Source organism: Electrophorus electricus, chromosome 19, assembly GCF_013358815.1.
Source record: "Electrophorus electricus isolate fEleEle1 chromosome 19, fEleEle1.pri, whole genome shotgun sequence".
NCBI lineage: Eukaryota > Metazoa > Chordata > Actinopteri > Gymnotiformes > Gymnotidae > Electrophorus > Electrophorus electricus.
In genome coordinates, this window is record NC_049553.1 from 11,759,556 (window position 1) to 11,773,477 (window position 13,922).

The 13,922-nt window shown below is 41.9% G+C and overlaps 1 protein-coding gene across 3 annotated transcripts in view; it reads right to left on the reverse strand.

Annotated features, from left to right (window-relative positions):
• Positions 1 to 5,169: 5,169 nt before the first annotated feature.
• dnm3b (dynamin 3b) overlaps positions 5,170 to 13,922 on the reverse strand; it is a 48,086-nt gene continuing 39,333 nt past the window's right edge. For 2 of the 3 annotated variants that reach the window (XM_035519750.1, XM_035519749.1), the window contains 12 exons: positions 13,400 to 13,455; positions 12,764 to 12,846; positions 12,438 to 12,503; positions 9,680 to 9,751; positions 9,427 to 9,505; positions 7,815 to 9,134; positions 7,583 to 7,670; positions 7,263 to 7,367; positions 6,858 to 7,015; positions 6,633 to 6,721; positions 6,299 to 6,339; positions 5,170 to 6,074 (listed from right to left, as the gene is read on the reverse strand). In XM_035519750.1, coding sequence (XP_035375643.1) covers positions 5,607 to 6,074; positions 6,299 to 6,339; positions 6,633 to 6,721; positions 6,858 to 7,015; positions 7,263 to 7,367; positions 7,583 to 7,670; positions 7,815 to 9,134; positions 9,427 to 9,505; positions 9,680 to 9,751; positions 12,438 to 12,503; positions 12,764 to 12,846; positions 13,400 to 13,455 — 2,625 coding nt within the window. In that variant the 3' untranslated portion in view covers positions 5,170 to 5,606. Of the gene's footprint in view, positions 6,075 to 6,298; positions 6,340 to 6,632; positions 6,722 to 6,857; positions 7,128 to 7,262; positions 7,368 to 7,582; positions 7,671 to 7,814; positions 9,135 to 9,426; positions 9,506 to 9,679; positions 9,752 to 12,437; positions 12,504 to 12,763; positions 12,847 to 13,399; positions 13,456 to 13,922 lie in introns of those variants that run through there. The other variant, XM_035519751.1, reaches the window with a different exon arrangement.

Genomic DNA, 13,922 nt, shown 5'->3' on the forward strand with positions numbered 1-13,922 from the left:
TTGTATATTTAAAGAATATATACAAGTCACAGGATATAATGTCTTCTGAATTTCAATTTAGCCTAATCTGGCAGTAGCATGAAAGTTAATTCATTGAGGAAACTTTGCCCTAAACCTGGTTGTGGTTTTTAAATACACTGATCCTAATTCATCACCAGAATATTTATCCTCTTCTGAAGTTTTCCTTCAATCTTTGCTTTCTAAGCAACTGAACTGCAAAATGAATCTGAAGGTGGCAAAGCCGGCTTTGGGACAGCTGACCTCTTCAAGCAGGTAAGTTTGCCAGTCTTTTTCAGAAACTGCTAGGTGAGCACTACACACTTGCAAATCAGCAGTGAGAAGTGTGTTTACTGGGGTGTTTACATCTATATGGAAAGCGAATAAAAATAACTACAGTATTTCAAGTTCAAGTTCGGTTTATTTGTCACATACATAGTCATACACAGTATAACTCCCAGTGAAATGGTGGTAAGGAAGTGTGGTAAGGAAGTGTGGTAAGGAAGACAACAAAAACGGTTTCCACAATTTCTAATCATCTTATTACTGCAGTTTGTAAGTGCACAACCTCTGAGCTGATTGCTAGGAGCAAAAGCTGGTTTGCTTCTCTGCTGATATACATGTGCTGCCACTGCCTTCTTGATAGTGGCAGTTCGTTTGCTACCTGATGCTTGGAGAACTTTACAGTAGTCACATAATCCATTGCTATGCTTACCAATGACTCCAAAGTGGAGTGCAAAGCTGACCTCAGTATAGCTAGCAACACACTTCTGTTTCTTCTACTAAACAGCAGACTGTTGGTGACATTCTACGATGACAACTTCCTTGTTTTTGTACCACTTCCCCTACCAGGTGCCAACTAGCACTTTCTTTACTGCAAATCCATGAATATATTATATGCCCTGAATATGATTATATGCCATGAATATGATTATATGTGGATTTCAGGCAATATGATTATATGCCATGAATATATTATATGCCATGAATATGATTATATGTGGATTTCAGGCCAGTTGCAATCTCGTTACACAATATCCTCACAAGTGCAGGCATCCCACAAAATTGAACCTCATAGTACACTGTAATAAGGCTATGTAAAACAAAAAACAACAAAGGTTTCCCTTTCTGACTGTGCAGAAAAGTAACACTACTTTTCCTGTAACCATGGCCCTCTGTGGTGGTGTTCCAAAACCCTCCCTCCCCATTATATTGGTAGCCTATTAGCACAAATCCTTCCCTGGAAATGTAATTTAATTTCTGCAAGAATAACTTATGCAGATTTAGATGCAAATTTAATATATAAATACTTTTGAATGCAAGATGTCAATTGACTGTTTCGCATGAGTATCATTTTCTTTTTAGATGATCCACAATGGATTAGTCAGTGATTGATTTGACTTTCTATGCACCTTTAAGCAAATATTTTAAAGTTAAATTATGGAGTCCATTTTAACAACTGCACCAGCATTTCTCTCAGTTTATAAAACATGGGTGATGAGGTTGACATTGTAACATACAATGGTAAAAAATTTCGATTTGTTCACAATGACAAACTATTTAAGTCTACTTGTTTTCAAGGGGCAATTTTTATTTCACGATTTTATGTAAACAAAATAATTCTGAGTGTTTTGGTTTGGGGAGAAAACAAAGAACAGTTTTAAAATATTTTTAAAGCCCTGGAGAGCCTTAAAAGAAAAAGCTTAAAACAGACTGAAAGTGTTCTGGAAGAGTGCAATCAACTTAAAGCCATTTTATGCAATCTACACAACCACATTGTGTACATTGAGTCAAAACATGATGAACTACATCATAGGTACAGGAAGCACTGAAAATTAATAAAGAAAAGATTGAGAAGGATGAAAATGTTACCTTTACTGTCATCAAGTCTCACAAAGAAAAAGTCCCCATTGAAGATGCTTCATTGTGGCACAGAAAGGCAACATGCTGCTCTGTTTGTGAGGAGAACTGTCATGAGTACGACTTCTGGTGTGCTCCAAAAATGAACACTGTGTTGTGTGCACAAAGAAGTGCCACCACTCTAAACATATCAAAGAAGACAAGAAGTATGTTACAAAGACCGAAAGAGTCTCAATGACACATGAAGACCTGAAAAAGGAATAGGAAAGCAAAAGGACTTTAAGAGAAAATATTAGTTTTGACAAAGAACAAAATAAATAAAAACAGACCAGGAAGAAAACATAGAAGTCAAAAATACAAAAATGAATTTAGAGAATGAAGTAAAAGCAGGCCTTACTAAGACTAACTGGTAGAACAGGCCAGCAGTCCATCACTAGACTGTCTGAGATTTCACTAAAATCAGAATCTGTATTCTTTGTTTACTGTCTTGACTACTTGATTCCCCAGGCTGAGGAAACTCAAAAACATGAGTGGGCTGCAAAACTAAAGCAGCTCAGAAAAATTTAACCCGAAGCACAGGAACGTATTCAGGCAATAGTGTGACATTTTAAAACAGGCTTTGATAAAGTGACCAGTCTCCTGCCTGCTAAAAAATAAATGGAATGCATCTAGGAATTCAATAACAACACCTGTCTGAAGCCTGATGCAAATTTGTTCTTTTATCTTGAGTGTGTTCTACAGTACAGGTGGCCTGGGAGTAGGGGAGACCTTTAAATCATCTGTAATCATCTAGCAGACATTCTACTAGTGGGAAGGACTTTGCTCTTTAAAAACCAATGAGTTTGATTGACACTTTTGGTTTACTCTTTGGCATTGATAGCTGTGATTATTGTGTAGCTTGATTATATGTGTTTGATGTGTTTGTATCTTTATTTGCCTAGTGCTCTATGTCCCTGTCTGTAAGGCTTTTTCCCCCCACATACCCCCAAAACCAGTGATGGGCAGATGAAGCCTCTTGAAGCTTTTGCGGCTTCTTCCTGGAAAAGGTCTGACGCTTTGAGGCATTCAGAACTCAGAGCACAGCGAAAAAGTGTAACAGTGATTTAAACATGGAATGGAATTTGATGACTTCTTTGTTGTAATGCTGTACGTACATAATTAAAAATATACTACAAGGCTGTGTCTTCATTTTGACATATCATGCTCAGCTTTGGTGTGGATAACAGCAGAAATGCAATGCATACAATTTAATATCAGAAAATTGGTCAATACACTCACTAACCTGAAGAAATACTTCACAATAAACATCAGGATCAACAGATTGGAAACAAGTGAAAATCATCAGTATTCAGGTGATGGGGGACCAGGAAGTGGGTCGTATTTGACTGGCTGTGACAGATTGTTTTGAACTATTAGGATATTGAGAAAAGGTTATTTGTCAGTAATAACAGTTGAGTAATATATATTTGCATATAGTCCTAGAATTATTCAAAGTGTGTTGGACAGCAGAACGAAACAGAGGGTGAAGTATGTTACCACTAATTCTGCAGATAGTGGAGGAGCAGGACTACCACTGGTCCTGTGTTCGTCCAGTTGATCAGGATTGCAGAGTCCAGTGAACAATGAACAGGTGAATATCTAGAGGAGCGACGGCTGTGTCAAGTGTGGCAATGTCAAGTGTCTGGACTCACACATGTAGCAGAATACAGATAAGGGAAGAAACTAAATCTACAGGAGTGTGTCAGAACACCATGGCCCAAAAGTTCCACCATCTTACAGAATGAGTAAAAACCTCACCCATTGAAGAAGCTTCCAGAAAAAAGATCTCACTACACACAGGGAGATGAAGTTGGAAGTGAATGCAGCACAGAGCAGAAGACAGAAAAAACAAAGATATCAGTACAAGTGCCTTGTATCCATCCAGTCACTCCCAAAGGCATTTGTGTGACTGTTTGCTCAGTATTTAATTAAGAGCCATGTAATGCATTACAGATCTAAGCTTTTGATTTTCTTCTCTGTGACCCTGGTTTCCAGGACAGTGGGCTGTCTTAACATGCCCCCAGGATAAGCATGACAGTACAGTGGGAGATAAAACCAATAAGATGATTAAAAGACTTGCATGGACCTATAAAAAACCAAAAACAAAAAAACAATAAGTTAGTAGCCATCAAATCATATTCTTCCAGTGGGTCGTTACACTGCACTGGCTGGAGGAGCTGCCAGGGCAGAGGGAGTTTAACCAATCCACTGTAGAACTGATGAATGTAATGGACATCATCAGTGAATTCAGTTCATGGTGATGGTCATCAAATTGGCTTATCACTTTATATGTCTATAAACATCCTGCCCACGGCTTTAAGTGAAAATTGGAATAATTTAAGGATCCGATTTTTGCTTTCCAGTGTTAGTGCTGAAGCTAGTGCCAAAATTTATCTGATGACCTATTAATTTCAAAAGATCACAGAAATTTAACCACAATAATCCAAACATTACTGAGTAAAGCATAAGCATTACTTCAGTACCATCACATGCTGTTTACAACTTTGTCTTATTTCATACAGTTAAACTGACCTGCAGTTTAGTGGGGTAAATATTTACCAAGAATGACCACATGGTGAAGACAGAGGTCACCCGGTTTATTCTCTGTGCGGGAGTAAGGATGTTTCCTTATAATTTGGAGGTTTCTAGATTCTTGTTTCCCTGTAAACTTTCAGACAACACACAATCTAACGATTGAAAGGTAAAATGAAATTAATATTTCGCTGTTTCTCTTTAGTGAAAAGTTCTATTAAAGGGCCTACAAAGCGCAGTTCCGGCAGCCCAGGGCTCACTTGTACAATTATGTTTTACTGACTTTTGCATGTGTGCATGTATATTCATCATTGCATATCATTAGTCATACCAGATGTAGTAGGGTTGGTTGCTGTTTGTCTTGAGATTGGGTCTTTGTTAGTGTGTTTTGTGGTCAGTGAGGAAGTTAGCTAAGAGAGTTTTTGGTTTCCATTACAGATGGGGCAGGACTCGGGCTTGTAGTTAGTAGGGGTTTTTGTTTTTGGCATTGGCCAGCCTGATGTCTGTACTGGGGTGTGTGTGCGTGTGTGTGTGTGTGTGTGTATCATTGGCCAGACTAACATCTGTACTGGTGCATGTGTCTTTTGTTGAGCATTTGGTCAACAAATATTACAGACAGTACACTACTATCCAGTAGTGTTACCATTTCATCTTTATAGTCTGATTATCTAGTCTTTTAGAAACCACCATACTGCTGAAATTGAATCTGGGACAAAAATATCTGGTTCAAGAAAGAACAAGTTAAAGCTCAGGATATGATTTTTTTATTTTATCAAAACTGCTCAAACAACTTTTGTCCAAATATCACTGAGTAAAGCACATTACTCCAGTCCCTGCCAGATAAAAACCAGTGAGTTATGATTTTATGATAAAAGATGCAGTGCATGGAGACGATTGTTAATCATCATCCAGCCACGCTTTCAGCTTCAACTGAACTCCAGTATGAGAGCAGATTATTTTCTCGAAGCCCACGACCTTGTCCTGGCTTCCCACAATCATGGTCAGTGTTCACACATCCACAGGATAAATGCAACATTATAGTGGCACTTAAACCCATAAGAATTGCTAGACTCCAGATTGCTATCACATCCAAAAATAGGCTATGAAGCTACTAGCCACCAATCAGTGGTCGCTACATAGAACAGCAGTGTTAGGAAGTTTCAGTCCAGACGGTTTTCTCAAGACAGCCTGGAGAGGTCAGATTTTCCAACCCTGCCTGCACTCCATTCCGTTCTTGCCCTGTTAAAGCCATCGAGTGAGGGTCCAGGCCCTACCGGCGGGCCGTTACATTGTACCGACTGGAGTAGTTGCTCGGCAACGGGGCCTCCGGTCTTGGAGCGCCGTCGCTTATAGGACCTCTGCTCTGAGTGGCTCTTCAGGGGCGGGAGACCATCGCACAGGCGGCTGCACGGAGTGATGCCGCAGAAGGAAGGCTCGTCCGACTGGGACGAGGCTTCGGAGCTGCCCTCAGATGGAGGGTCCCCGAGGGAGAAGGGAAGGGGGCCCAGGACACAAGCCGAGGACGGTTTTAAGTCCAAGCCTTGGGGAGGGCAGCCATTACATGGCAGTGCCCCATTGGGGACAGAGAGGAGAGTGGGAGTTATCGTCTCTGGTATCCCTCTGGATTTCATTTTACAACGTTTCTTCTGAAAGAGGAAAGAGAGCAAGAGTGTTACTCAAAAAATGTAAAAATGGCTTAAATCTGTCTGCAAAGTGGCCATAGTGTTTGCTGCCCCTTTGGGACTAATTGCAAGCATCTTTAACATGGAGCAAACTTGAAGGAAGATCATTTCATGTAAGTAGTGTCATGTGTACGTGACCCCTGGAGTTCCACACTGGAGAAATCAGTAAAACAGAAACACAATCATACCTTTTTATTTCCAGTTACTACATTGCAAGCTTCATGTGGACCTACAAAAAGGGCACAAAATAAACACCAATTGCAGCAAATGAATCACAAAGCACTTTGAATCACTTCAGCTCCTCTAGAACAGAAAACCCTCTCAATACACCTGACAGAGCAAAACTGATGATCTGTTTTTAGAGACATCATTTATATCAAGAGAAATAAGCGTTGCCATTGCTAACTTTAGAAACTTCTTTCTATCAGTTCAACAAAATATAATACTAATTCCATGAGTGTTATGCAGTATTTTAAAAGGCTGTTAGCTGTAGGTTTGCTTTACAACAAAACACAGTTTTACCTTCAGTAGGTAGAATCTGCCCTGATGACTGTGTAAGGGGAAAGGATGCCCTCCTCTTTGGACTCACATCTTCATAACCAGGGGAAGCTCTGAAATGAGAACATCTGGACACAACTACCCAAAGAAATGCCAACACACGTGTGTGTGTGTGTGTGCGAGCGCACGCTCTTGCACGCTCTCGCACTCATGTACACGAGTAAGCATGTAGAGTGTTGGGAGACTGACCGCTCAGGGCAGCAGTAGCTGTAGGTCTGTGTCAGGGACACATCATGCTCTGTCGATGGCCTCTCAGTTGACACGCAACAGAAATTGGTGCAGACCACCAGGCCGAGCAGCAAGCAGAGGATGAGACAGAGCAGCAGGTAGCTGTGTCTATCAGAGACCTGCACAACAACAAAGAGGATGAGACAGAGCAGCAGGTAGCTGTGTCTAACAGACCTGCACAACAACACAGAGGATGAGACAGAGCAGCAGGTAGCTGTGTCTATCAGAGACCTGCACAACAACAAAGAGGATGAGACAGAGCAGCAGGTAGCTGTGTCTAACAGACCTGCACAACAACACAGAGGCATGTTTAGATGGTAGTGGTGCTTGTGAAAAGGCTCACATCACAGCCTAGTTATCGGCTACCTCTGTCTGTAGCTGGCTCACTCGCGCAGACAGATTCAGAAGAAGCTGAGTCACGTTCTCCAGCTGCCCCTGCAGGACCTGGATAGACTCGGTCTGTTTCTGGTCCTACAGGGAATAAAACAAATGTAACAGCGATCTTCAGCCAGCCTTCACTGATTGCTATACTGGAGAAAAATATATGAAAGCAGTGTCCGCAATAACTGTTCACTTAACTGCGCCAACACAGAGAAATGCCGTCACTGAACTTTGCTTCATTTACTTTCTAGTCTGTTAGGATCTCAAGTAGTTAAAATAGTTAAGTAATTTTAGATCTTGCTGACCTGTTCTTCTGCCATCCTTGACGTGTTCTGGAGTTTAATAATGGTTTTGTTGAAAGCCTTCTGCATCTCCTCCATCTGCCTTCGATACCTGTGAAAGCCGAGACAACGTATATATTAAAAAGAAATTTAAATAAAATTAAATTAAAATGACTAAGGACAAATCAAGCACATGTAGTATAAACTCTAGAGGTTAGAGAGTAACCTGTAAAGTTCTGGGGCTTCCCATTCTCACCTCTGACTGAGCTGTTCTAGGTATCGGCCACTGAGAGACATGTTCATCTCCAGGGCCTTGATGCGGTTGTTGAGTCTCATGAAGACAGACTCCTTCTGGTTGGAGCCAGGGACTGGCGCGTCCGTAGTGCTGAGCATTTCAGCATAGAACTCAGTGGGGGATGGCTGGCTTGGCTGACCATTTGCAGCATGGCCCCCGAGAGTCATGTCCTCCAGGAGCTCCTCACCTCTGGGCTCAGCTCCAACCGCCATCCCATCCACGGGTGCTGTTATGGGCATAGGAGTAAATGTCCCAGCGGCAGCTGCAGTCCTGGTCATAGCTGGTTGAGAGGACTGACCTGAGGGGGTGGAGACAGGGCTGAAGGGTGCCTGGTCCATGGTGTCGGTCATCACACTCACTCTTAAGGTGTCTTTTTCAGCACTTGATTTCTCCGGTGCAGACTGGGGCTTGGGGTCATGACCTGCTTCATCCATTCTGGTGGCTAAAACTGGAGCGGATGTTGATACTAAGTGGGAGGTAAGGACGGAGGTGTTTTTGAGCTTTCTTGGTTTCTCTCTGCTCTGCACCTGTGGTGGGAGCTGCTGGTCAGAAAGCTCCGTGGCTGAAGGGGCTAGGAAGTCTACAGCTTGGGTGGCTCTGGAGGCAAAAGTGTGGGCGGACGCAGGCTCCAGCAGGGTCGAGGTTAGACTCGGTGCAAGATCCACAAGTCCCACTTCAGGCTTGCTTTCACTCTCAGGGAAATGTGGAACCACTACCTGTGAGGTGGAAGCTTCCGGAAGGGAAGAAGCCTCCACCGTGTGGAGCTCCTGCGTTATAGATGATGAAACCACAACTGGAACTGGTGTGTGCGTTTCCTGCCGATCCATGCTGGGTTGAGATTGTGACTGCTGTCCATTCTTCCTCATCTCCTTTTTCCTCTCGAAAGGCAGCAGTGGGAAGCACTGCTGCAGAAGGTGCTCTTGAAGAGAAAGGACATAAGAACAGCGGTGAGGAGTCAGTTCATGGCACCTCACACTCTCCCATACTCCTGAGTACTGCCGATCCCGTTCTGCCTTCACTCTCTGCTCCTCCTCCTCTTGTGTCACGGAGCCAGGGGGCTGTTCTGATTGGTCTGAGGCCTCTGATTCCTCCCCTTCCTCTTTGGGCAGCAAAGTGACAATCTGCTGTTGGTCAGGGGACTCCGGGACAAGGGACCCTACAGCTGGCAGCACTGCTGAGGGAGTCTCTGGGAGCGAGGCCTCACCTCCTCTGTCTTCTATGATAGGAAGTGTCTCTGTGATTTCATTAAAATTATGCTGGTCTGTCTTCAGCATCTCTAGCCTGAGGAAATAAGAGAAGTGAAGGAATGTTTACCCAAAGAACTATGAGTAAATAAACGCTTACACAAGCTAATTAGCCTCTATTGGTCAAGTAATCTTAAGTTTTTATTAGCATATTGGCAAAGCTCTCCTATATGCCATCCAATAAATAATGCAACCTTAGTAAGAATAATAACACAGAGTAATAAGTAATGCATCAGAGGCTCCTAAGACAACAAGACAGCATCCAAGTTGTTTTCCAATTAAATTTCCAGTCTTTTAATGTTAATAGGCTTCATATTTACAGAACTCACATAATATCAGAGGGGGTGGTAGGGGTTGCCGGTGTTCCTGATGTTTCTGTCAAATTTAGATCTAGAGAGGAATAATTGCCTGCCAAACATCAAAGAAAGATGTAAATACTTTTATGTTTTGGGCCTATTTGGCAATTTTATTGGCATTTATTTTTCCATGCCCTTATAGAAGCAAAGTGTACCTCATGGGTCAAACTCTTTAAACCATTCACTGGTGTGTGTGTGTGTGTGTGTGTGTGTGTGTAGACTGTACCTCCAATCCCATCTTCTGGATTTCCACCCAATACATTGGAAGCAATGTTGTTCACCATATTTAGAATAGCATCTGTAAATATACAGCATAGTCTGTGTTTATAAACAGTACAAATAACCCAATTATGCTATAGTTTATTAACCTTTGGCTACTAGTGGTTATGTAAAAAAGCCAGTATACTGTAAATGTTAGTTTTATTTTACCCTGTAATGGTTCATGCTGGACTTTTTTTTTTTTGTTTTATTGCCAACATACACTCTTCAAAAAGAAACATAATGTCTATTATTATGCATTATGTATCCGCACTCCATAACTCCCTCTTCCCTTACTTCTACTATTTTGTCCACTCTTCCTCACCCTGATGCTCTGTCTTCTCTCTCTTTGGATACAGTTACAAATTCTTTCATTTCTACACTCTCTCCTCTAGACCTGCTAAGTCCTCCCCACCTGCCCCCAGCCAACAGAAACACTTCGCTGCTACAGGAGAGAACTAAGGACTGCAGAGAGGCAATGGAGTAAATCTCACGTAGATTCAGAACTCAGCTCATACCAGTCTCTCCTTTCCAATTTCTCACTGGAAGTAACATCCGAAAATTCATCCTACTACAGAGAAAAATTCGAATAATCAGCATCTGATCCATGCAAGTTCTTCACTATTTTTTCTTCTCTCCTGAATCCTCCCCCTGCCCCTCCTTCCTCATCTCTTATTCCAGAGGATTTTATCACCTTCTTTGAGAAGGTTGCAGCAATCCAACAGTCCTTTTCCTTTGTTCCCACTCCTCCAACCAATGTGTATTCCCCAACATCCAACTCTCTGACTTCTTTTTCTCCTCTCTCCTCAGATGAAATTCTTCAACTCCTGACTTCCAGCAATCCAACTACATGTCCGTTGGATCCAATTCCTTCCGCTCTGTTCCAGACAATCGCAAGAGATCTGCTTCCTTTCATCTCTGTCATAATCAACAACTCCTTATGTTCTGGATATGTGCCAACTGCATTCAAAACTGCCAGGGTGGTACCAATCCTCACGAAGGCCACACTTGACGGCTCCAACGTTACCAACTACAGACCGGTATCACTTCTCTCTTTCCTCTCAAAAGCCCTCGAGTGTGCAATTTATAATCAATTGTCTCTTTTCCTCACCCAGAACCACCTGCATGAGCCCAATCAGTCTGGCTACAAACCAGCACATTCTACAGAAACAGCCCTCATAGCAGTGACGTAAAAACAGCTGCTAAAGTGTCATCTGTTTTTATTCTTCTAGACCTTTCAGCAGCCTTTGACACAATGAAAAACAACATTCTTCTCTCTGTTCTCTTCAGGCTTGGTGTGACTGGCTCTGCTTGGAGATGGTTTCAGTCCAATCTGGAGGGACGGTCCTATCAGGTGACATGGAGAGGATCCACATCCAAACCATGTAGACTCTCTACTGGTGTTCCACAAAGCTCAGTATTGGGCCCCCTTCTCTTCTCTTTGTATACTCTTTCTCTTGGTGATGTAATATCTTCTCATGGTTTCTCCTACCACTGCTATGCTGATGACACTCAATTACTTCTTTCTTTTCCACCCTCTGACATACAGGTCTTGAGATGTATTTCTGCATGCTTGACTGACATCACATCATGGATGACAGCCCACCACTTGAAGCTCAACCCCAGTGAAACCTAGCTTCTGTTCATCCCAGGTACTCCCAACCGTTACCATGACCTCACAGTTTTCTTCAAGAACTCCCTGGTATCACCATCCGAAGCTGCCAGTAGCCTGGGCAGAACTTTGGACAACCAGTTGTCGTTCTCAACTCATGTTTCTAATTTAACCCAGTCTTGCAGATTCCTCCTTTGTAGCATACGAAGGATTCTGCCCTTTCTCTCGCAGGAAGCTACCCAGGTGCTTGTGCAGTCTTGTGGTCTCAAAACTAGACTACTGCAACTCACTACTTGCTGGTCTTCCTCTAAGAGCCATCAAACCTCTACAACCTGTCCAGAATGCAGCAGCACGACTGGTCTTCAATCTTCCGAAGTTCACACATGTTACTTCACTGCTGTGCTCCCTTCATTGGGTCCCTGTAGCTGCATGCATCAGATTTAAAAGCTTGATGCTTGCCTACAAAGCCAAAAATGGACCAGCCCCTTTATACATGAGGTCAATGTTCAAAGCCCGTGCCTCGAGTACTTCAAACCTCAAAAACGGCTCGGCTTGAAATACCTTGCTTCAGGTCTCATGGATGACAAGCATCAAGACTATTTTCTGTCCTGGCTACAAGATGGTGGAATGAACTCCCACTTGCTGTCTGGACAGTAGAGTCCCTTGCAGTCTTCAAACGCAGACTGAAGACCCATCTATTTACAGAATATTTAAAGGACAACTGACCCTGCTCCTATATTGACTGACTAAATTAATACTTATTGTAGGGTATTCTTGATGTTGTTTAACAAACTCTAGCGCTTATTGATTATTGCACTTATCATTGCTTAAGATAGACATTATGTATTTTGTACTTCTAGGTATCAACATTAATCCCTGTATTCCACAGTATTCTAGTTCAATGGTATGTCGGACTCTAACCTACTGTACTGTTTTAGGATATATTCTATGAGTAAATGACAAAGCCCTTTTGTAAGTCGCTCTGGATAAGAGCGTCTGCTAAATGCCGTAAATGTAAATGTAAATATTAAACACAATGCATTCATTCCTGTAATCAAATCAGGCCAAGAAACAAATAAGACATAAACAAGATGTCAAATACCATGACACTCACCTTTGGCAGACCCGATTAGATTTTTTGAAGTTTTGTCATCTGAATGTGCATATCTAGGTGGGTCATCTACAGTTAAAGAGAAACATTTAAATTGTAGTATGACAGTACTTTCCTATATGCAACTGCCAATAGCTGCTAACATTAAATCGGTGACTCTCCACCCCAAGCACAGAAAAGACATATTCAAACTGACAGCTGATTCTCCCTTGTAATGCATATACAGAAGGATATCTCAGAAGGTTAAACCAGAAACCAGAATGTTTGTCTGGAGTCAGCATTTCTGTGGATCATTACTTGACTACTGGAGCGTAACAGCTAGGCCTCACCATAGTCGTCATCCTGGAAAGGGAGTCTCTCCGATGGCTCTGAGTTAAGTTCATACTCCTCCATCATACTTGTGCCAAAAACCCTTACATCACAAAACAAAGAGGCAGACACAGACCTTAAAGCAAACCGCACTTGACTCCTACTGATACTGATATCATTTTATAAGAGTTAGCAATGCACAGCTTAAAAGTGATTTACATTATTAAACATGTGCCAAAGTAAAATGGGCAATGTGGTATAATGAACAAAAGAAGGCAGAATAGTTTGAAACTATTAGGCAGCCATGATAAACCATGTTGGCACAATCTATTTAACATTTAACATAACATTACCTACATGTAGAACAAAAATGACTAAGAAAATCTATGGATTTTTATTCTTGCTGGTACAAAAGAGTCTGATTTTCCTTCCCCTATATCTACTTAAGGTTACAGCATTTTGATTTTCCTTGTTTTGCTTACACCAAAAGATTGACTATCATTTATTATTTTACAGGCAAAAGAATTTAAACTAAAATGTCATGTTTTACTTCAGTCAAGCGAGGATAGTACACGTAACCTAAATCATTAATTAGACAGAATGCGTTCTTCAGTCCATCCTGTTTCGTGTGTTATGAAACATTTGGCATCCGTTACCTGATGAGGCTGAGGGGACAGAAGTGCTCTGACCCGAAGTGTGATAGCAGCTCCACCTACAACAACAACAAAAACAAGAATGACACCACCCAAAAGCACCGCCTCTATTCAGACACCAACCTGTGAACAAACTATAGAATAATAGGAATATTATTCATAAAGCAGGTACACACCATTAATTTCATAAGTATTGCAAAGTCATATAATGGGAGATAATGATGGACATTTCGTTTCCCTAACCTACTCTACTGAGAGAAGCACGTGCTGAACAGGTACGGGATTGACCAACCTGATTGTCCAAAGTACTTCAGAACCCCCAAAATTGTGTGTGTAGTGACACAGAACTGAACAAATGAAGGGAAGCAGAAAAACACTACCAAGTTGCCAACAGAAGGAACCAGAGAAGGTGGAGTTATTGAGCTGCAGTCAGGTTGGAGTTTATAAGCACTCGACTCAGAGCCTCCATTACAGGTCTTTGTTCTGATTGTAAAATACAAAATATTTGAACTTTTATCACAAAAAG